This window comes from Zootoca vivipara, chromosome 9 (genome assembly GCF_965207765.1).
Source record: "Zootoca vivipara chromosome 9, rZooViv2.hap1.1, whole genome shotgun sequence".
NCBI lineage: Eukaryota > Metazoa > Chordata > Lepidosauria > Squamata > Lacertidae > Zootoca > Zootoca vivipara.
The window spans coordinates 52,965,721-52,989,733 of NC_142592.1; the positions used below are offsets into that span (position 1 = coordinate 52,965,721).

Here is a 24,013-nt window from a genome sequence, read left to right on the forward strand (position 1 = left end):
ATTAACTAGGCAACTTTGTCAGCTGGCAACACATAATCTGGGACAGGCAAAATCTGGACAAAAATACTTATGAGAATCATGTTCAACCACTACCAGAGTGCACCACAAAATGATTTCAGCATGCAGTGCTTAGAGGAAGAAACAGAGACAGACCTTGCCATCAACCTCGGCAGAACCAGCAGTTGAGGTCTCCTGGGTGGGCGGTGCCAAAACACCAGGAGGCTTAGTGGACTAAAGAAGCAAGAAGGGCAGAAAACGACATCAGCATTGCTTGTCTGATTATTTTAACTGAGCCTCCTTGATCCCTCTTGGTGGCTGAAATTTCAGAAGACTGCATGCACTTGAATTTTTGGAACAGAACCTCCCAACAACTCTAGACTCCCATGAATAAATGGAGCTATTTGTTAACTACTGTAGTAACATTATGACTGGCTTGATCTTAAGCACCACTTCCAAATTCTATGAAGTATATCAAGCCAAACAACTCACCTTGTCTCGTGACCCAGCAGAAGGCATCTCTCTGGCTAACCTGTTCCGCCTTTGCTCCTTTAAAAGAAAAAGCATAAGAAACATCAAAAGTCAATATGCTCATGCCACATAAAAAGGAAAGCTGGGGTGTCTTCTCTTTCCAGACACAGCTATTTGGAATTCTTAGCAAAGTGGTTGAGCGGGTTCTCCCCTAATTTACACTCACATAATGACACTGGCAGACACTGGAGAGAATATATACAAAGAGGGAGCAGAAAAGGCTACCGGGTAACGTTCCATAAGAATAATTCCTATCAGCAAACTTCCAAACGAGATGCAAGCAATGTAAAACCAAGGTAGAAGGGAAAAGGGGGAGGGGGGATTATCTTGCCACACAAGGACAAAGCACCAGCTGACTTTTTATTCAGAATACCAGGATGGACAGTGTCTGCACACATCCATTCTGACTGCAGATACAAGAAAACCCTTCTGTTCAAAGCTAGATGACCACTAATTACTAAATGTTGCAGTCACAAAAGCTTATAAGCTTTTTATCACTATATTTCTGTCCTCTGAGACACTGCCATGCGATATGGGTCTGTGGCCGAACCCAGGCAAGATCATTATTTTTCTTTTAAGTTGCAATACTCACGGAGGACAGAAGCACAGGCGATGTCCATTGATTTCAATGGATCTACCTGGAGTCTGACCAATGTTTGATATCACCTTTAGAATCTTTATTCGAACAAAGCAGCTGATGGGGAAATCTGATAATTCCAGTAAGATCAGAGTTTGCAAAATAGAACGTATCTGTGCACGCGATGACAGACTCATTTGTAATTAATAGAGATACTTTCTTCCCTTACCTCTATGTTGTTGTTTATTAGTCCACAGGCATCTGCAAAATCTGGATGTTTAGTGTTGATATAGGCCAACTCAATGGCTACCAAATTGTGAACCTATGAGAAAGAATATAATTAAAAGTTTAGAATTTTGCCCACTGAAGTGAATGTTAGGGAAGGGTTCATGACAAATAACCTAGAATTGATCTCAGTAGCAAAAACATCCATAAAAATGCAGTTCAGTCACACAGCACAAACATAGGATGACCACAAAAAGACAGATCCTAAGATCTGCCAAGGGCAAATCATTTTACATCAGCCTTTGCCAACCTGTTGGCCTATCATGTCATGCTGCCAAGGGTTGATGATAGTTGCAGACACAAACCTCTGGAAGGTAGCAGGTTGGTGAAAGCTGTTACACCATTGCATTTAACCATGTGTCTCCTGAAGTTACCGGCTTAATGTATCACATCAGCGATGGCTAGTCTTTTCCTGGCCCTCTGGAAGTCACATGTCAAACTGGGTGTAGCCAAACTTTAAAAGTGGGTGTGTGTGGCCATTTTTCCTATAATGGAAATCATCTTTGCAGGAGATCACAAAAACCTTTTGGCAGGAGACCCATGGAGCGGTCAGGTTAAAAAAAAAAAACCAACAGTGTTTTTAAATGGAAACATTATGAGGGACCACAAAAAACCTTTTGGCATCACAGTTTCACAAAAGGATACCTCTGAGAGCAGCCAGTAAAAAAAAATTACAACATCTTGGGACACAGACAAATCCCCCTTTTGTCCCCATGCACAGCAAGGGACCCATAGAAGCAGGAAAAAATAAATTAAAATTAAGACCAGAGGGGGGCAAGGAAATAATGGTATCCCTAGCTGGGAGCATCTTGGCACTGAGGAGTATTCAGCTGCAAATCTATTATGCTAAACCCCAAAATTATTATTTACACATCAGTCTAACTAGGGCCCACAGTGGAATACAGAATATTTTCCATTAAAAGAAATATGCCACTGCACACAGCAAGCTCCACAATAGCTTACCATTTCATTTGTAACTGGTAGCCTTCGACGCAAAAGACTAGTCACAACCTCAACGATGGCATCGTGGAGCTTCGGGAAACGCAACAATTCCTGAAAACGAAACAACAAAAGAGTTTGACTTATGAAAAGCAACAATCTATCTAACTGAATTAATCATAGATCACACAAACCAAGTTCACATGATCACAGTTCAAGGAAACGTTCATTAGAGGAGACTGCATGGCAGGGCAAGCGAAAGGTGTGACTTGTGCTGCATAGAGAAGCCTGGAGGATCACATTCACTTGCCCACCCCAATATAATACAAGAATACATATGTATACACACAACCCTATGTGAGTCCACATTAGTACTCTGGCAGTTTTCAGTTGTCAACTCCATCTTCCAAGCAGAAGAGTTCAGGCACTGTCCAAATAATGCATTTTAGTGGAACACCCTCCCATCAGATGTCAAACAGACAAACAACTATGACTTTTAGAAGGCGTCTGAAGGTTACTTTTTAATGTTCTATGTTGATTTTGTGTTTTGCTGCAAGCTGCCCAAAGTAGCTGGGGCAACCCAGTCAAATGGGCTGCGTGTAAATAAAATTATTTATATGCCACCCATATAAATCACCACCACCATCTGATGTTTCTTCTAGGATATTTTCACACCCTGTGAGACACACATGTTGAAAATTAGCTCCTTCTCTTACCTGTGTACTGTAATTGCTACAATGCTGGATAATCCTCTGCATTTCCTCGTGGACAAGCTCCACACAACGCAAGCTGGGCTCTTCCAATCGTTTGATTTGCCTCTTTACTAGGAGCTCAAATGAAACTTCAGGCACAAACAGGGCCGGGCGAGGACCCTAGCCAAGCCAAAAGGAAACAGAGTCATTTTTATTCCGTTGTAATAATTTAGACTCCCCAGGGTGCTGTGCCCTTTCCCAAGGCAGCACTAAGCTGTACGCTCTACAAGCACTGAAACGCCACCCACTGCATAGAGAGTGCAGGTCAGCAAAGGAATACTGCACCTTGCACAAGAAGTTAAAGAAGGATAATACCTACAGTAGCATTTCTAATGGCTGTCAATATGTCAATGGTGTTAAGGCCACCTAGGGGATCAACAGATTCTAAGGTACGCCCAAAGGTTTCATGGAAAATGTAGCAAATCCTAGCTCCACCGCATCTGGAGAATGAAAAAACAGTCACTGAGACAACAGGGAAACCAAATAATATTTCCTATACTTGAGCTCATTTGATTCATAAAAATGTAGCAAATTTCATGTTGAAGTTTAATTGCAATGTTTCTAAGCAATCTGCCATCCATGTGTCAACTTCACTCCAAAACAGAAGTTGTGCTTACAGTTCTGAAGTCTCGATGTATTTTGCTGTCCCTTCAATGGTGTTGCAATATTCGGTGGCAAATTTGGTAATCAGCTGCAGTAATGTGGCACTCTTGTCATCTACAGGTTCCCCGTAGCCGTTCAGCAGAGACTGATACTGAGCGGCTAGAACATTGATTCTGGTTTTCAGTTCTGGCAAGCAATCCCTGATGTGATGCATAAGCAACCTAAAAACAGAATTTGAGAAATTTGCAAAAGGAAAACAGCTCAAAACATACGATCCGCTCAGTTTTTCATTAGCACATTTCAGTTATTAAGCAACCATCATTTCTTTTAAGCAAGTGGGCCATGCTTACAATGGGTTTAAATGCCTAATATTTCACCAGTCTCAAAGCCATCATGATTCTATGCTACTGACATTCAACAAAAACTATACAAAACTAACAGAGATTTTTGTGGGGGGGGGGGGGTCAAACCTTACAGAGTAGGAGGCAAGGGCAAGAGAATCTGCAGAAGGTCTGTTTCAATCCCCAGCATTTCTAGGTAGAACTGGGAATGCACCCCAGTCTGAATGAAACACCGGAGAAACACTGCCAATCAGTGTAGACAATACTGAGCTAATTGGACCAATGACTCATTATAAATGGAAGTTTCCATTGTTAAAAAATTTTTTATTTCAGTTAGGGCCAAACTCAACTTGATTTTGGAGACCTGGGATGATGATCTTCTGCATGTGTTTGTTTTCAGCTGATCTGGCTTACTGAGCATACGGAAAGCAGCAGTTTGCGAGAAGGTATTTAACCAGCTCCCTCTTTCCAAATTTAAACCAGCTCCCCCAAGAACCTAATATGAGCTGTCTGTGGATGTCAGGTTGAAGTGAGGTGTGGTTTAGGGCAAAAGGAACCAGCACTACCACCACCCTCAGGAGATTTTAACTGCTGATCACTTTCTCTCTCTCTCATTCTTCAAGACCAGGCATCCCCAAACTGCGGCCCTCCAGATTTTTGGCCTACAACTCCCATGATCCCTAGCTAACAGGACCAGTGGTCGGGGAATATGGGAATTGTAGTCCAAAACATCTGGAGAGTCGAAGTTTGGGGATGCCTGTTCAAGACATAAGTGGTAATCAATAAAGCATGTGTATGCAGACATAACTTCATCTTTTAATCCTATCCACAATCTTTTGCAGACTAAAAAACATCTATCAGTTAAAGATCTTCTTTAGACAACAACCGCAAATGATGTGAGTTCAAAGACAATAAGGGAGGCAAAATTTATCTTACAGGTGTACCACTGCTGTAAAGTTAGCAGTGGCAATTACCTTAAAATATAGTACTTTGTACACCACATACTGCCAGTGCGATGTAGAGCACAATCCAAAATTCAGTACTGTAAACAAAGGGTTGTATGTAACTAAGTTATTGGACAAGTGAAACAATTTCCATGAGCTCAATAGAACTCCCCACCCCCAGCACCCTCCCGAAATCTGCTCTGGAGCAGATCTGGGGGGTGCAGGTGGCACAGGATGGAGAAGCCATTGCACTCATTCAGTGACTTGGTTGGATTCAATCCCAAGTCTGAGGTTTAACATATAACTCAACCCCATACTTCCCTATCAATTAAAACAGTCACCCATCCATTCTACATTTGGCATCCTGAAAGAGCACAGGGAAGAATCAGATGAAAGCTGGCCATGCACACCAAATCATCCAGTCCCTCCCAAATAACTGCCAGCTTTCCATGCATGGCCTCCGCATGCAAGACTCAAAACTGCAAAAGAACTGAGAATATCAGGATGTTATCAGCCATCCCTCCCTTAAATAACGGCTTCACCATCCAAGTGCAAAAAAGCTGTACATAACTGGGATGAGCCAGAACAAGTCTAAACAATTCCAACTGGAGAAAAATCTAAACTAGGATCAAAGCAGCTCCTTGTACCTATTGAGTGTCCTAGCAAGGTACTTTGTTCCATTCCGGTTGGCTAGAGAGGGGTACTTCTTCTGGAGAAAGCCATACTCGTCACGAATTGAATCAGCAACACTCTTCTTATTGTTAATATCTAACTGACTCCTAAAAATGAGACAGAAAATTAATCATGTTTCATTTAATTTAGATATCATTTCATTTACTTTTCCTGTTGCCAAAATCTGGTTAACATGTTCTTCTGGCTTAGAAGGAACAGTGACATTATGCCATGATGCTATTCTAAATCAGTTGTCATCAGATTTATTTATTTTATTTATTTATCTAACTAACTTTATAAACTGGTCACTTGCAAACAAATAAACAAACAAACAACCTCTAAGCAATTTACACAAAAATAAAACACTGAAATTATCAACAAAAGACCAAGTTTAAAAGAACTTTAAAAATCAAAGTGTAATTGAAACCAATTGTTAAACAACAAAAGCAAGATCAAAGCCCATGTCAGCTGCTACATGTCTAGATAGGAATGCCTGAACGAAACAGTCGTCGAAAAGAGTACAGCAAAGGCATCTGCACACAATTTCAATAGGCAGGTACTTCCAAAATGTGGGTGATTGTCGCCCTAGATTAGAAGATACATTCCTTACAATGTTATGTTGGTGCTTGTACTGCAGATCAAAGCGGTCAAATGGGCAAAGTGGAGTAAGGTACCCTTCAAGTAAACTGGTCCGAAGCTGTTAAGCACTTTATATACACCTCAAACGTGGCCCAGCAACAATAAGATTGACTGGACAGTGAGCTACGACCAATACACTAAGCATGTGACTGCTACTAATGCAAAAGTTGCATAGATACTAAGGTGATGCAGGGCCCCAACACTAGGCCTTTCCCAGTTTTACCCCCTGCAACTACCAGCATAGGAGGCCACAATTCTCCTAGGCCTTCCCGTCATACTAGTCTTAGAAATATGCCACTTACGCTTAACTAACTGTGATCCGAGAATGATTTGAGGACCAAAGAGCCCAGTAATTGCAGTGGCCTCAACCCTCTCCCCACAGGGCACAAAAACACGGGAATGAAAAGCACTGCTTTGTAACGGAAGGACCACATTCTGATGCGACTCACCTATTCACCACGCCAATGATGCCGAGTTTAACAGGGATCACTCTTCCCATGAGTACGTCCATAGCGTCAGTGCCAGCATCCATGAGATCCAGCTTTGTGATCACAGCAAGGGTGCGCCGCCCTAACAGAGCGGCAGGAAAACTGTCATTTTACATTAAGCTGGTCATGGGTTAACTTTGTCAAGCCTAGGAAACAGCTACCCAAAGTAAAAACAAAAGGAAAGGTGGAAAGGCGCCCAGTGAACACAGCTATGCAGGAGAAGTGCTATGACTATGGCTGGCTTGCCATTTCTCCCAGAGGAGCTCAGGGCTGCAAATACATCCACAGGCTAGCAAGGAACCCAGCTTTGGATGAGCCAAAGTTTGACTTAGCTCAGCATAGGGCAGCAGCAAAAAGAACTGGAAAGGATCAAGGTGCCTGAAAGGTCCTCTCTGGGAGCCCATGGTTGGTTTATGTGTGTAGAGTTGTATCTATTTTTAGTCTTACTCGGGGTAGACCCACTGAAAGCCTGAAAGCACTTCAACCGGGAAACTCTTTGAAAGCATCTTGCCATTTCAACTGCGCAAGTTACAATTGCAAACTACCCTTTCTTCAAATCACATTTGTAAGAACAGGCAGTAGATTAAGGGGTAACCGTTACTGGGATGGTGGAACTGTGGTCCTCCAGATATTGAACTCCAGCTCCCATCCCAGCCACATGGCCAATAGTCAGGGATGATGGGAGCTGGAGCCAAACAATACCTGGAAGGCCAAAGGTTCCCCATCCCTGAGTTACATCTGTGTTACAACTGTGTTGTACAAGTGATAGATAGATAATTTATTACGGTCGGAGACCAGCTTATAAAAGACACTTGGGGGTACAATCCCAGAAGGAAAACAAACATTTAAACCATTGTACAACCGTAAATTTAAAATTTATAAATGCGATAAGCTAAGCTACCACAGAGAAATGACCCAGAATCACCCGAGGAACCGAGTTTGGGGATTTTCTTAACAAACTAGTTTGGATCCGGGGGGGGGGGGGTCCCCTGCGCCTACAGATCTGTACACAGAATCTGGCAACCATCCGGGACATCTTTTGATCATTCCCTAACAGGAGAAGATCGAATTTTTGCTTTTCCGGGAGGTCAGTCAGCCTCACCAGCAGGGGATCAATGGTCTCTCTACGTGCCTCTTCATAAAAGGGACATCTAAAAAATAAGTGCGCTGGGCTTCCTATCTCCCCCAATGAACAGGTGCAAAGTCTCTGAGCACCTGGGACTTTTTTAAAGGATCCTTCCAGGACCGGCAAGTGTTGTACAAGTGTGTTTCCTAGAAAGAGAGAAAACAGACATGCTGGAACCTGGTTTTTTCCCCTCCACTTACCATCTGGATCCACTTCCCGCGCTATTTTGAGGGCCTCAGAAGTAGCCATGTCTGTGTTGGCAGCAGTGACTGCCAGAATAATTGAATTTGGGTTACTAATGAATCTAAGGATTAGTTCTCGGATCTGAAGTTCAATATCCTTTGGTTGATCACCTACAGGCACCTGTGTGAGAAGGAGGAGGAGAAGAAAAAAGTGGAATCTGCATGACCTTCCTTCTTTTAACCACATCTATTAAGAGTGATGCATATGCAGGGAGGTCTCCTAATGGACAACATCTAAAGGCCACTCCTAGGAGAAGGAGAGAAAGCCTGGAAGGAAACCCCAAAACATGAGAATTATATGGAGAGAAAGGTAGCTGACTGACTCTCATAATTCCAGAAAGGCCTTGTGATGCTGTAGTCAAGATGAGGCAGCCAAGGGACAACAAAGGAGGAAGGCAAAAGGACCTGAGAGAGCCCATGGCAGGGTTTTGTGGTGGGGTTTGCTGGGCATAGTGTGGGGACGGAAGGGAGATAACTGGGGATCTTGGCGAGAAACATTTTGAAATGTCTGCTACAAGGTATTAATTGATCTCTCGTATACATTTCACACTTGGCAAAAAAAAAAAACCCAACCCAACAACATAGAACTTTCAGTTAACTCTACAGCAGCAACAACAAAAATTTTCTTACCTTTGTCATTCCTGGCAAATCTACAAGAGTCAGATTGACAACATTAGGCGAAAAAATCTTTAGATGAATTGGTTCAGGGCTGATCCCCTAGAAGGCCATGGAAAAAGGAACAAAGAATCATTTCTCCAGAACATACTTAATTGTAACCTTCAGAAAACTAGACAACACTGAACCTAAATTAGCCTTTGAATCTAGGTAGTTTTTGTAATTTGGGCGTCTGTCTTTATAATTTAACATCTTGCTCAGTTCAGGTTCCCATGCCTGAAATTTTGCTTGGTCTAGATGCTTCAGCTATTTGTCCCTAAATGTGCCTGACAAATGTGCCTGATTTTTGTATGGAAGTCAACATTCATGGGCTGCTAACATCTGGCCCTCCCACCGGGTCAGTGATGATGGGTATTGTAGATCAGCAACATCTGGAGGGCCACAAGTTAGCTCCTCTTGGTTCACAGAACAAGCCAAAGCTCTTAGGACAATAATGCAAAGCCACCAGGGAAGATTGACAGCAGCTGTATCCTTGGAGATTATGAACAACATCAGTAGTAGAGTCTGCCTCTTTAGGAACATAGAACTTAGATAAAAGTGACTTGGTTTAAGACAGAAATAGCATGACTATTTTTCAATTGTGGGCTCCAGATCCTGTGTCAAAATAATTCCAGTCTGAAGAATGTACATCATTGTTTCCCAACTGTGGTTTCTGGGTTGAAATTACTTCTTTTAAAAGATGAGCCAACCATAGTCACTCACCTTATTATTTCCTGAAATCCTTTCAGTTTCGTTTTCTATTTCTTGCCTAATTTCATCGAAGTCTGCGTACAGCTGAAGTTTTAAAAAGGAAAAGGGAAAAAACCCTCAACATCAGCACCCAACATCCTCAGGCAGCTGCCAGGGTCCTTGCACCCTGACAGGACCCACCACTGATGCTTTGAGCAATACCAGGAGGCCACGTCAAGCTGCCATTTTTATTTCCCATAATGCCTGTGACACAGCACCACTCTGGGACATTGCAGGAAATTAAAACTGCACCCTTCAGCCATGCAAAACTGCCGCTGCCCACCACTAATGCCAGCTAAACCCACCAAAGGAAGAGGGGGCCCACCAGACTGCATTTTGCTCAGGACACCACCACCCCTCCGCCACATATGTATGCACATACAAAAATCCCTATGTGCATTTGTGGCTTTACAATCAAGAAAATGTACCTTGTTTTTGGTGTGCAGAAACTTTCCCCATTCTTCAGCATCAACCCCTGGAAAGAGACAGTCATGGCATGAGAGAAGAAGTGGAGCAACACAACCAATTTTTTCAGCTTCAAGTACATTTTCTTCATTGAGTTCGCCTATGCTCAACCTTTGTGATGAGGGGGAAAAAATCCAAGAATTTAAGGAGCTTTAGTCAAGGGCGTTGTGTTGCCATATTTCAAAAAGGGAAAACCAGGACACCCCGAAAGTTGTGGAGCTTCTTTTAGGAAACCCAAAAAAATTAAAAAAATTTTTTTTTTTTAATTTTTACCAAAAAGCCAAAAAACTACATGATTTTTTGACTGACTTGTCTAAGATCCAGGACAAAGCGTCACCTTTCAGAAATCCCCCCCCGGACATCAATTCCGCCTTTGAAGTCTTGGTAATATCTGGGAAAATCCAAACGCATGGCAGCCCTAACCTAGTGTCATTTCCCCAGAAATCAAATGCCTCAATATTTACTAAGGTCTTCATCTCTGTTTATAATTCTTATACTAATAACATAAAAACTGGGGCCTAACATATACTCCTTATCATATATTACTATCACTTTGTTGACCAGAGTCCCACACGTAGTGATAAAAGTGACTGAACAGGTGTGTATGTGGTGTACAAGTACAACATGCCATTATCTGCAATGGCCCCCATCTTATCAGACTCCTATTAGAATAAATGGTTTTAAATGGGGCTTTCGCCATGAATAAGTGTAGCTTAAGTGGGGCCACTTAGTCATACAAGAGCAACACATTTGGTGGTGGAGTGGGCGGGGGCACACACTAATTTGTTGTCCGGTATGCTCTGTTCATATCACATACACCAAAACATCCTAAATTTTTGGCAATTTCCTTCAACATGTGCAAAATGAAGCTTTCTTGGGGAGAAAAGGTGAAATGAAAAGAGACAAACATTCAAAAAAGAAAACTCTCAAAACAAAAACTAGGTATCTAAGAAGGTCTGGTTCATAAACCGGAGGACTTCACACCTTTCAAATCAACTAGTATGCCTAATTTTGCCCACTATACTGACTTACCCTTGCCTTCCTACGATACTTCACTTCCTAGAATCTTAAGGTAGTAGGTCTCACCATTGCTTGTTTGAGGACATCTCTTTCAGGAAAGAAAGTGCATTGCACATGTGTCCTCTAGAGACACATTCTAGTTGTGGCTACCAGCAACATACATTGTATTATATTGCGGTCAATCTGATTTAAGGGTAAGAACACTGGCAAGATAGGTCTCCAACTCTGGATATGCAACTTTTAAGTTATTTTTAACCTTAGAGAGACAGCCAGGTTTTGGTCATGGCCTGCAAATAGGTTCCAAGGCCAAGGACCTGTTTCAGGATCACTGTCGGGTGAAAGGCACTGTTGCAGGTGGGAAGGACTCTCTGCTGTGTGGTCACAAGGTACAGCAACAGCAGGGAAGAGAACTGGCAGGGAGGAACACAGAGGTACAAGGGCAGGGCGCACAATTCCTCCTCTCCTGCCATTCTCCTCCCTACCTCTGCCCCCAGTGATTGTGACGTGGAGACCTTGCTACTACAGCCAGTGGGAAAGCAAGACAGGAGAGCCACCAGACCTCTGATTCCTTACTAAAAACAAAAGCCCTTCTGGGTCCTTTTGATGACAGGTCCATTGCATTAAACAAGGGACAGATAAATTATGGCCCTCCAATGGTTGTTGGACTCAATCTCATAATTTCTGCCCACTGGCCAAGACTGGCAGGAGTCAACATCTGGCGGGCCACAGGCTGCATTTATGCCACCATGTAGTCTTTCAGATCCTGTTATTATTTAAGCACTTATTTGAAACCCATCTCTCTTTGTTTTGCTATTCCCAACAGACTTCTTGCTAACACAGTATAATCTGGTAACAAAATAAAAAAACACCAGTGATTGTTATTATGACAAAGCACTTTATCACAATTTTCTTTTTTAAAAAAATAGGTCAAGATTTCTACATTGCATTCTAGTTTGACACAGAGGCAGAAAGAAGGAAACGGCAAACTAAGCCAGCAGGCCCAGCAAAACAACAGCTATTCAGCACAGCAGCCAGAGTGTAAATGTGCAAATAAAGGACAGCAGGCAGCAATAAAAAGTGCATGGTATGCGGGTGGCTAGAATACAAAAGCATGCAGATTCTGTGTAGGAGGAAAAGAAGTGAATAGGAAACCTTTCGAAAGGTGCCTTGCATGTTTCCAAGTTGCAGGGTCTGCAGTTGAAAAGAAACAGCATCAAAAGTTTGGTTATTTGCCCCTCCCTCCGGACCCTCTGTGATAGCATGTTAGCAGTCTTGCAGGAATCACAACATACATTAAGACATATGTGCCACACAGGAAATGCATGTATTCTTAATGCACAGTTAGAATGTAACATTCTGAAAACTAGTCTTAATTTAGCAGCAGATGTATTTCAAGCTGATCCTAAGAGTGCATATTAACTGAGATAATTGCTGTCAGTAACTCCCTCTAATTAGCTAAAATACTGCAAAGTGAAGAACCACCATTTGGCAGATTTTACCTAACCTGGAAGGGGGAAATGAGCAAGGATGAGAAGTTTAGGTAAGGTACCATCACTTACAGGAAATGAAAAACCATCACAGTGGCTCAGTTTGGGCAAGGTTTTAACATGTGTAGAAGCTAGTTACTAACTGCGGGTGCATTGCCTCCAAACCTGACACTCACATACTGGATATCATATACAATATTCAATATTCAGTGCGATGAAGGTCATCATATATAGGGCTGAACCACAGAGGTGTTTGCATAAAACCTTGGAACTGCCGGCATAGTTCAGGACTAGCTGCACTGGACTTCCATTTTTTGCAAGTACCGGTAGATCCTGCACAACTTTACACCACCTAGCATCTGGAGAGGAACAAGTGCCATCACCTGGTGGGTGGGCAGATGCTATCCTGCTTCCCATCGCACCCTGCTTTGCACGCTGATCCAAACCAGGTTCTTGAGCCAAAGTGATCTTAAGGATGCACAACCCACAACTGTAGCAAACAAAACTGCCTATTTGTTTCTTTATTGCAAACCTCTCCACCCAAGTTTGTCTTTTCTTTTCTTTTTTTACATCAAATTTCTCTCGGCCACCTACGTTTCTGGCCAAAAAACACTAAAACTAACATAACAAACCACCACAAAATCTGCAAAAGTATGGCAACGTTTGTTATTGCAGTTCATAATTGTGAACTGTGGCCACCAATCATACATTGTGCTAACTGCCTTGGATTTATAAATGTGGATTATGAAAAGGAAAATATTGTCCAGTAACACTTTATTTATCTCAGACTTTGTTCCAAAAAGCTTGATAACTTTACCTTTCAGAAACTGTATTGTTTATATAAGGTAACAATTTCTAGACACTCCGCATTCAGTCTGAACTCTTTAAATTCAGTGAAATTGTGAACCTTAACACTACTTCGTTTAATGTCATGTTCCAAATTTAATGCTCCTCTCTCATCTTCAAACTAATTTATTTCCTTATGAATGACATTTTTGTTTTGAGCCCCAAAGAAGAGACAAGAACACCAATTTCTTGTTGAGCTACTTGTTCTCCCTTCCTCCTTAACACACCCAGCCAGAAAAAAGAAAATTATCTATGAGAAGAAATTCTTAGGTGAAAGGCCAATTTAAAAACTAGCAAGGCTGGACATTTCACATCCAAACTCTTTCACAGCAGGATTAGCAGGAGGAAAAAGAAAAGAAAAAACTCTGTTAAGTCTTTTTATTATGCTGTTTTAGACCCAACAAAACCAAAATTCACAGACATTACACAGAGTCCAGAGTTGCAGAGGCATGAATTAGTTAATTACAACAACCGAGCTATGACTGTACCTGGGAGTCCATCTTAGTGAAGACCTAACTTGAAAGCTCAATACAGCCCAGGTGATTAGGAAGGCCCAACAGAGACTTCATTTCCTTAGGGTTTGCGAAAGAACAAGGTTGGGCAGGCATCCTCCCTTATGACTTGATGGCATCTCTCAAATACATTTTTATACCAACAGGTATAATGGGCAGCTAGTCAGAAAATGGGCTGATGTTTGATGCTACTAGGATAAGAAACACAAGCATTGTTTCATATATTTCCTAGATAAAGGCAACAGCACAGAAGTGACAACTTTCCTGCTGAAAAGCCTTGCATTGGATATTACAAAGAACATACAAAAAGGGGAAGATATACGGAAAGTCCCAAACTCTCCTTCACTTGTGGAAAAGGGAAATATTATTATAACCTCATACCAAGGGCCAAAGATACAAATGTGGCTTAAGATACAAATTAGCCAAGAGAATAGGAGCACTTATAAAGCATGAAAAAATGCAAGAGATTCTGGTTTATTTTAGCAAACCATTTCATTCAACTACATTGTACTCTTATTGTGCCAAGACAAGAGAATTCAGGGAATTCTACAAACAAAGAAGGTGATGTTTTCAAAACAAATAATTCCCCAAATCCCAGTTGTTGTTAGAGGCAGCTTCAGTAGGGTGTGCGTAATAAACCTGACTACATATCAGCTGGCAGGTGTTAGTGGATTATTTGTGAGGATTCTCCTTTCAAATAACCCAGCACAAATACAGCAAGCAGGCTAAGATTTATTCCAAAGCCTCAAATAGATTTACAGGTGTACACAAATCCAACACTGCACTGCAAACTGGCTCCTCCAAGCGATGGCAATTATTACATGCAGTTTACAAAGGCTGGCAAAGATTCCAGGTCATTATTTTCAGAATTTCATATTACATGGCAGCTTTAAAAATCAAAAACAGGAACTGGAAAAGCACTGAATCATCTTAACATATTGTCAATGGTTTGGTTGTTGTTCCTATAATTAGAAAAGGTTCCACACAATCTCTTTCCCTCCCTCAATTAAAATCATGGATATTCAAGGGAAGATGAAAGCTTTGGTGATCTCAAAGGCAAATGGACAATATCCTTTAAATAAGCAGGAGGCATAACCAGAGGACAAAGCTTTGAACCAGTTAAGACAAGACACTACCACCCCTTTCCAGGTCAAATAGCTTCTGATGCAGCTTATGAAACTGGTCGACAAAAACTCCAAGTGGCTCCAAGTCACTTTATTCCTTCAGAATTCTTTTGTTTTCATGAGAGCTGGTGTGGTGTAGCAGCTAGAAGAGGAAGATCACCTTGCCCATTATATGCCCAGTTGCTCACTGCAGCCTACTGGTGAGAGCCTCCTGCAGATACTATCTTATCAGGCAATCCCATTTTGCACAATACAGGAATCAAGCCTTTAGTGCTGTGGCACCTACCTTTTGGAATTTGCTCCCCTTAAATATTAGACAGGCCTCTATTTAACACCTCCTGCTGCCTTTACAATGCCCACTGAAAGGCTGCATCTTCCAACTAGACTCAGTCTGCATCTATTTTGGAGATATTTTTTGATGTTTTGATTGATTTATCTCTTGTGTATGTCCCACCCCAGACTGCTTTGGAAGGAAGGGCAGGATAGACATTGATAAATAAAGCAGCAACAAGTGAGAGCTGCAATCCATTTATTTATTTCTGTTATCTCCTACCTTTCCTCCAAGAAGCCCAGTGCAGTGCACACAATGTCTCTTCCCACCATCTCCCGCCCTAAAAACACACCTGAGAGATCTCCAACCTATTACAGGAAACAGGCATCAGTTATTCTAAGCCAGGCATGTCAAACCTGCGGCCCTCCAGATGTTTTGGCCTACAACTCCCATGATCCCTAGCTAGCAGAACCAGTGGTTGGGGAAGATGGGAATTGTAGTCCAAAACATCTGGAGGGCCGCAGGTTTGACATGCCTGTTCTAAGCCAAAGACAAAGCAATCTCTCTAGCAAAGGAAGATTATCCAGTTACTGTAAGAATAATTTTCTCCTGACAAAATTATTATTTCGGTCAAGATGAGTGAAAAAAATCACTGCAATAATGATGGGTGGATGTGAATGCAATGATTCTCAGTTCCTATTTTTAATGGCAATCTGAAGCACTTGTAAATTGATTGCTAATCATCCAACTGATTTGGACCATCTTTCTGCCATCCTCTGCACCAGGCGGCCTTAGGCACATCATTATATTGCCCTACCTTCCAGGGTTGTTGTGAAGAGAACTGAAGCAATCTCTGTCAAATGCTTTTAGCATAGGAAAGGGGTATAAGCTCAGTCACAGAGCATCTGCTCAGGCCCTAAATTCAACCCCCAGCATCTCCAGGTAGGACTAGAAGCATCTCCTGTCTGAAACCTTGGAGAGCTGCAGCCACTCAGCGTTGACAACACTGAGCTAGACAGACCAAGGTTCTGGCTTGGTATATGCATTCCATTAAAATGCTAAGTGTAATTGTGATGTACCCCACTACCCCAAAATGAAGCAGCTGTAAATAGAAGACACACAGCTTCAGTTCTAAAACTGCTGAATGCTATGAGCGAGTAACAGTAGTACCACTCCACAGGAATGGCAAGGGCACAAGCAAGCTTTCCTTGTTGTGCAGGTGGTAGAAATCCAAAGAAAGCTGTGCCTTGCCCTCAGGATATAAAAAGGGAGAAAAATGTGAAACACACACGGGCCGTGGAAAGGCATTGGCGACTTTTAAAATTAAAATGTTGGCTTATTTCTTAACTTGTCATGACTGTATAACGGCAACTGAACAGTAGTTTGCTTTTAAGGATCGCATCCCAGCATGGGCAGCCCTTACCGTTTTCGTCTCCAGTTTTTTTCCGAAGATCCTCTGCAGAAACGTTAACCAGCTGCAGGATGAGGGGGCGCCGGGTGACAACCCCTGTGCCTCGTGGGAGCAGGTCTCTCCCCACCAGACTTTCCAGCACAGAACTTTTCCCACTGCTCTGAAAACAGAAAAGGAAGCAAAGGACTTGCATATTGATTCTACTATTCAAATAGCCTTGAACAAATGACAAGAGTTGGGAGTTTCATAGATTGTGGACAGGTGTCAATACAAACCTCCCCCCCAAAAAATCAGGCTTTGAAGAAAAAAAAAGATGGATCTGTCTGTTGCAATAGATCTAGACTGCCCTCTGTTGGCAACTCTGCTTTTATCCCATCATAGCATTTCATGAAAATCTAGCATGAAAGGGAGGGAAACTATAGCATGGGTGTAGCCGGGGGGGTACCTGCCCCCCCTAGATCAAGTAAAACAACAGATGGGGTTGGAAAGTGGGAGAGGAAGTGTGCAAGACCAGACTGTTCCCAATTCTACAGTGAGTACAGTACAACTGGGGAGAGAGAAAAAGGCTCAGAAAGAGCCCCAAGAAAAGCAGGAGGGGAAATCAACATTTAAAAGATGGGCGCTAATGCAAATACACCATTGCATGCTATTAATCCTCCTTGCAACTATAATTAAATAATTCCATCAATAATTGTGATGAACCTTTGCTGCAGTACTAACAGGCCGACCTATCAGAAGCAGCTAATTATGGATCATAATGCTCTGAAGCATTCATACAGAAAACAATCCAAGAACTATCAGAAGCTCAGCTATGATTTTTAAAAAGTACTCACAACTTTATATGCCAGAGAGCTTTGAGTTTAAGAAAGCAAAAAAAGTCACTGAAAAATATTACAAGGCTAACCGTATTTAGTTACAGTCTAACCCAGGGGTAGCCAACCTAAGGCCCAGGGGCCGAATGCGGCCCAATCACCTTCTCAATCCAGCCTGCAGACAGTCCAGGAATCAGTGTGTTTTTACATGAGTAGAATGTGTCCTTTTATTTAAAATGCATAGGAATTCGTTCTCCCCCCCCCCAAAAAAAAATACTGTATAGTCCAGCCCACCACTGGCCCACGGATGAAAAAGGTTGCTGACCCCTAACCTAACCCAACTCAAACTATCCCTCGCCTCTGACCACATTGACAGGGGCCAATGGGAGTTTGAGTCCAACATCTCAAGGACCATGGGTTCCCCATCTCTGACGCAATCTATCCTTACAGTGATCCTCATTACTCCAAAACATGTTAACATATACTTCAAATAAGCGCTAATAAATCTCCTTACTCAAACTGAGCATAAATTAAACTGACTGCAAATTAGTTTCTGGGCTCAATTCCAGGGACTGATTCTAACCTTTAAAGCCCTAAATGACAACTTGGCCCTGGCCTGGCTTCAAAATCTCCATTTGTAGCAATATAAATGGGTCAATTTTTTCTTTTTAGCTGCTGGTCTTACTGCTTATTGTGGTTTTTTTTTTTTACTGTAAACACTTCTTCATACATCCATAACCTCAACAGTCTCCTTCAAATGCTGTACATTTTCTCTCTCTCTCTTCCGACATAATATATATAGAGAGAGAATGAATGAATTTTATATAAACCTCCTATAGACACAAAACTGTAAGGCTGCCATTGCACAACCCCCTTTGGAGGACTTCTTGCATCTCATTGCAATATTTCAGGAAGTCATGGCAAGGGAGAGGAGCAATAAAAGAGGCAGGTTTTAAAGGGGTGGTTTTAAACAGCAGCCGAGGTCTGACTCACAACAGGCATGGAGGGACACAAGGGAAGTCTTGAGGATATGGGGGACTTGAAGGAGTTGTGAGGGGATGGAGATCTGGCTGAGGTGTAAGGGGAGGAGAGTGTGAGGCTTGGTGAGCAATGCAAACAGGGGCAGCAGCCCTAGGACTGTGTGTGTGTGCGCACACACACACACACACACACACACACACACATATATATACACACACATAGACAACAATTGCTTGCACTTACTTCCCCAGTTCATGAAGCAGTAGTGGGACTTTCAAGTAACTACATACCTTGGTTCTCGTATGGTTTGGCTCCCGAACGCCAAAAACTCAGAAGTGTTCCGGTTTTCAAAATTATTTTGGAAGCCGAATGTCCGAAGCAGCTTCCGCTTGAGTGCAGAAAGCTCCTGCAGCCAATCGGAAGCCGCACCTTGGTTTCCGAATGGTTTTGGGAGTCAAATGGACTCCCAGAATGAATTAAGTTCGAGAAGCAAGGTTCCACTGTATGCATTACAGTGGTACCTCTACTTACGAATTTAATGCGTTCCGAACGCACATTTTAAGTCGAAAAAATTTGTAAGTCGAATCCCAGAGGAATGCATGGGGAGAAAAAATTCGTAAGTAGAAGCAACCCTATCTAAAAATTCGTAAGGAGAAAAAATCCTATCTAAACCGCATCCAAGATGGCGGACGGAGCTCTATTCGTAAGTAGAAACATTCGTAAGTAGAGTTATTCGTAAGTAGAGGTACCACTGTATTTTACTTGCTATTAAAGGGGTAGTTCTTAAAAGGCAAGGTAATATGTCTGCAGCAATTTGCACCCTGTCTTTCAATCGGTTAAAGTTTTGTATTTCAGCACTAGCCTGGTGGCTGTAAGCAACAACAAATGACAAGCGGGCAGGATAAATGGAGAGCTCCAGCCCTCCTCTGCACCCAAGACAGAAACCATGTGGAATACTTCAAAGAAAACAGGTTTAGTTCCATGCCTGGAACAAAAATGACTAACTCCCCCTGTCCTTTGCTATCCCCAGCAGGCTAATAAAACTTTTTGCAAGGACTTACTTCCGAGGCTGGTTAAAGGCTTCTAAGTCAGTCATCGGATTTCTCAACAATAAATAAATAAAATTGCTGGGCAGGTGTGGCTAAGCTGTGGCCCTCCAGATGCTGTTGGACTACAGCTCCCATCATCCCCAACTATTAGCCATGCTGGCTGCGGTGATGGGAACTGAGAGCCCACTGAGGGGCACTAGTTAGTCACCTCCGTTGCAGAGTGATCAGTATGTTGGGGAGGAGGAATCTCCTCCTTTACCACCTTGAGGGTTCTTAAGGAGCAGATCTTGGGGTCCCTTCCAACTCTACGATTCCACTATCGGCTTAATTAAGCATCTCTAGTTACACTGAGGGTGGATCAACCTGCCATTTCTTTGGTTACTGAGAAAATGGATTTTCAAGGAAAAAAAGGGCTTTATTTATCAGTTACAACTATTTACATCCAACCTTTCTGGTGCAAGAACACAATTCAAAGCAGTGGTGTACAAATTTCATAAAACAAAAAAACAAGTGAACAAGACCAGCAATTAAAAATTAAGTTTAAAAGCCATTATCATACAACAAAAGCCTGCTAGAACAGAAGAATCTTTAGTAATAAGATTATACATTTTCATCAAGAGTATTCATCTGGATTTCAGCAACACTCCTTACACTGAATGGAGGCAACCTTGGCAGCAAGAATGGGGGAAATAGCAGCTGTCACACCTTCTTAATGCACCCTAGAATAGAACGTGTCTATGCCCAACTAGTTACAACAGACTAACTGAAGCAGCGTGAATCTGCAGCACACTGTCAACTCACTGTAGCACACAGCTCAACTGGATCCACGGACACTCAAGCTGTGGAGAATTTACATTATAAACAGATAATTAGTGTCAGTTTCACTTTGCTGCTCTTCCTCAACTTATAGACCAGAACAGGAAAAGCATCATCTTGCAAGAGCGTAAAAAGAAGAAACCCAAGCTTCTCAAGGAAATATACCAGGCCTGTTAAACTGAGATCAGCAATTAGATTTTATTCTGCCAGGCTGAGAATTGCCAGATGAATGGCTGGGGCTGACTGGAGTCGTAGTCCAAAATATCCGAAGGGCGCCAGGTTGGGGAAGATTCTTCCCTCACAGTGAGCCCCACACCATTAATGGGGCTTACTTCTGAGTCAACATGCATAGAATTACACTGTAATGAAGTACTGATTCAAATTGGTATTAAAGATACTTAAATCATTGATTCAAACCAAGTTATCCATTCTGGAATTAATACATTTTCTAAAACACACATATTTTAATTTGTTGCTTTAACAATCACAGTAATGCATACTGACTTGCAACGTATTTCAAAACCTTTTTAAATGCAACTAACATGTTTTCTGCACAACAGAATGAGTGTGTGAAATTAATGACTTTTTACTGGAAATGCATGAATTTGACTCTCTCTGTATAAATAAGGAACTGTATATACTGTATATTCCTGCATATAAGACTACTTTTTAACCCAGGAAAATCTTCTCAAAAGCTGAGGGTCATCTTATACGCCGGGTCGTATTTCTTATATGGCGAGTGTATCCCAAACTCTATATTTTAACTGGAAACGTTGGGGGTCGTCTTATACGCCCAGTTGTCTTATACGCCGGAATATACGGTAAACAAAATCATTTGTTTGAAGACTGACTTGCCTTCCAGGATTTTATTTTCACATAAAGAAAAGCAGTCTGTGGTCGTGTCTGCATATAATGCAAAGTCATGATCTGTTTTAACCATGGTTACTTCAACAAGCCACAAGTCACAAGGCAGGCTTGTTTCTCCGAATCTTGGTTAGTTTTCCACAGCTGTCCTTGCTCATGCTGCCACAGCATGGACCCTGTGTGAGAACCCATATATATTTTTAGATAGGGTTGCTTCGACTTACGAATTTTTCCGTTTCCAATGCATTCCTATGGGAAATCGCGTTTCCAATGGCGTTTTTCAACTTACGAATCTTTCAACCTACGAAGGTGCCTTTGGAACGGATTAAATTCATAAGTCGAGGCACCACTGTATGTAACTGTATTGTTGTAATATTTTAAGTTGTCTGTTGCTGCTTCAGTTTTCTGTATACCGTTAAGAGGAACAGAAATTAAATAATCAAATCAAATAACATAGCATGTTTAAGAAAGGCTGTTGGGTTTTGACATGCAGGCAATTCCTTATTCCCTCCCTCTTTAGGGTCCAAAAGGATCGTCAGCGGACACACGTCCATTATACTCGTTTAAAATGGTCACTGCTTGTACTGTGATGTCAAATGATAGTTAAACCAATGGCTTATTGGTTCATAACCAATAAGCCATTGTTTCACACCATAGTTTGGGGCCAAAAAACAAATCATGGTTAGTCTAGTTGGCTCTGCTACAAATCACACTTTGGCTAATTAAACCATGTATTACCATTATGTGTGAACCAGGCCTTTAGCTTAACATGTTCAATAGATGGATTACATTCAATAGAAATTGGTCAAGTTTATAATATATTGGCATTAAATTTTGATTTTTAGATCTCTTTTTAGAGATACTATAGCTGAAATGTGAAAAATCCTCACAATTCAATTTTTAGAATCATTTATCATCTGCTCTGCATTTAAGCTTGTTAGCATTTTTTATTATTTTCTACCTCTATTCCTAAACATGCATAGAGAGCCCACATAGTGCCTCTACTTCTTGACCCACCTAAAGACATTATTAAAAGTGTTGTGACAGGAACCGCGCAGGCCTAAGCCTCAGGCCATTTCAAGCATCTATCTGGCAAGCATGAAAAGAATTAAAGGTTCCTCACCCAGGTAAAGTGATACCTTAGAGGCCTACCAACTTTAACTCTTCCAATTTAGAAGATGAATATCAAAAATTAAGCCTGGTTTTTCCCTATCAATGTAGACAGAACTGCTGATGATAAGTTTCTAACCACAGAGCGTGATTCGGGAAGAGGGAGTCTTTCTTTGCTGAAAAACCAATTTTCACATTTCCCTGGGAAGAAGTAGCTCTGTGAAAGGAATAGAGGTCTCCTAACAACTCTCAGCATCCTTAAACTACAGTTCCCATTATTTTTGGGGGGAAGCCATGACTGTTTAAAGTGGCATAATACTGCTTAAGTGCACTGTATAGTGCAGATGGGGTCCTGCCCGACCTGGAAATGCCAGGGATTGAACCTGGGACGCTCTGCATGCATTCTCTTCCTAATCGTGTGTTCCTCCAACACTTGGGGGGAAAATGGGATAGCCTCCACTTGCATGTGTACATCCATGGAACTAGCAAAGCACAATTCCTCAAAAGCAACCTTGAGGGGGAAGACTATGCCAATCAGATGCTTCATTGCGCTTCCCCAATGTACACTGGAAAGAGAGTCCTAGATCTGTCAACGACTAAATGGAGTTCACCCAATCTTAAAAAAATGAGTTGTAACATTAATTTTTTATCTGCACAGAATATAGCGAAAAAAGTAAGTCAAGGACCTCTGTGTAATACTGCTCCAATTCCAACTGGGAAACACTTTCTAAGTAGGACTAAACCATGCCTACAGAGAATAAAAATTAGGTCACTTAAGTTCAACAGAGCATATTTCCAAAGAAAAGTAGTATCAATGAAGCATGAAGCAAGGAGAGGCATGGGGGAAGGAAGGCATGCAGGGGGGAAACAAAAATATGTTTAATTCAAAATTAAGCAACATCCAAGGGTAACACAAGATTTCATGTTGCAAATGCATTAGAATAAAGAAACCCCAGTACAAGAAAAGGAGTATATTGAGATCTGTGATCACTAAAAGTCAGCATGGGTTTCTGAAAAATAGGTCATGTCAGACTAATCTGATCTCATTTTTTGACAGAATTACAAGCCTGGTAGATGAAGGGAATGTTGTGGATATAGCCTATCTTGATTTCAGCAAGGCCTTTGACAAGGTGCCCCATGATATTCTTGCAAAGAAGCTGGTAAAATGCGGGCTAGACAATGCTACCATTCACTGGATTTGTAACTGGCTGACTGACCGAACCCAAAGGGTGCTCATCAATGGCTCTTCATCCTGGAGAGAAGTGACTAGTGGGGTGCCAAGGGTTCTGTCTTGGGCCCAGTCTTATTCAACATCTTTATCAATGACTTGGATGATGGGCTTGAGGGCATCCTGAGCAAGTTTGCAGATGACACCAAATTGGGAGGGGTGGCTAATACCCTAGAGTAGGCATGTCAAACCTGCGGCCCTCCAGATGTTTTGGACTACAATTCCCATCTTCCCCACCCACTGGTCCTGCTAGCTAGGGATCATGGGAGTTGTAGGCCAAAACATCTGGAGGGCCGCAGGTTTGACATGCCTGCGGCCTAGAGGACAGGATCACACTTCAAAATGACCTTAACAGATTAGACAACTGGGCCAAAGCAAACAAGATGAATTTTAACAGGGAGAAATGTAAAGTACTACACTTGGGTAAAAAAAAATGAAAGGCACAAATACAGGATGGGTGACACCTGGCTTGAGAGC

The 24,013-nt window shown here is 41.9% G+C and overlaps 1 protein-coding gene across 4 annotated transcripts in view; it reads right to left on the minus strand.

Moving 5' to 3' along the window:
• DNM1L (dynamin 1L) overlaps positions 1–24,013 on the minus strand; it is a 34,888-nt gene that overhangs the window by 6,659 nt on the left and 4,216 nt on the right. Inside the window, exons 2-16 of one of the 4 annotated variants that reach the window (XM_035128530.3) lie at positions 16,689–16,836; positions 12,178–12,216; positions 9,969–10,015; positions 9,514–9,585; positions 8,767–8,853; positions 8,095–8,257; positions 6,730–6,850; positions 5,617–5,748; positions 3,699–3,905; positions 3,401–3,521; positions 3,046–3,201; positions 2,354–2,443; positions 1,335–1,427; positions 490–546; positions 154–231 (exon numbers count right to left, since the gene is read on the minus strand). In XM_035128530.3, the coding sequence (XP_034984421.2) occupies positions 154–231; positions 490–546; positions 1,335–1,427; positions 2,354–2,443; positions 3,046–3,201; positions 3,401–3,521; positions 3,699–3,905; positions 5,617–5,748; positions 6,730–6,850; positions 8,095–8,257; positions 8,767–8,853; positions 9,514–9,585; positions 9,969–10,015; positions 12,178–12,216; positions 16,689–16,836 (1,611 nt within the window). The remainder of the gene's footprint in view (positions 1–153; positions 232–489; positions 547–1,334; positions 1,428–2,353; positions 2,444–3,045; positions 3,202–3,400; positions 3,522–3,698; positions 3,906–5,616; positions 5,749–6,729; positions 6,851–8,094; positions 8,258–8,766; positions 8,854–9,513; positions 9,586–9,968; positions 10,016–12,177; positions 12,217–16,688; positions 16,837–24,013) is intronic. The other 3 variants (XM_035128531.3, XM_035128532.3, XM_035128533.3) reach the window with 3 other exon arrangements.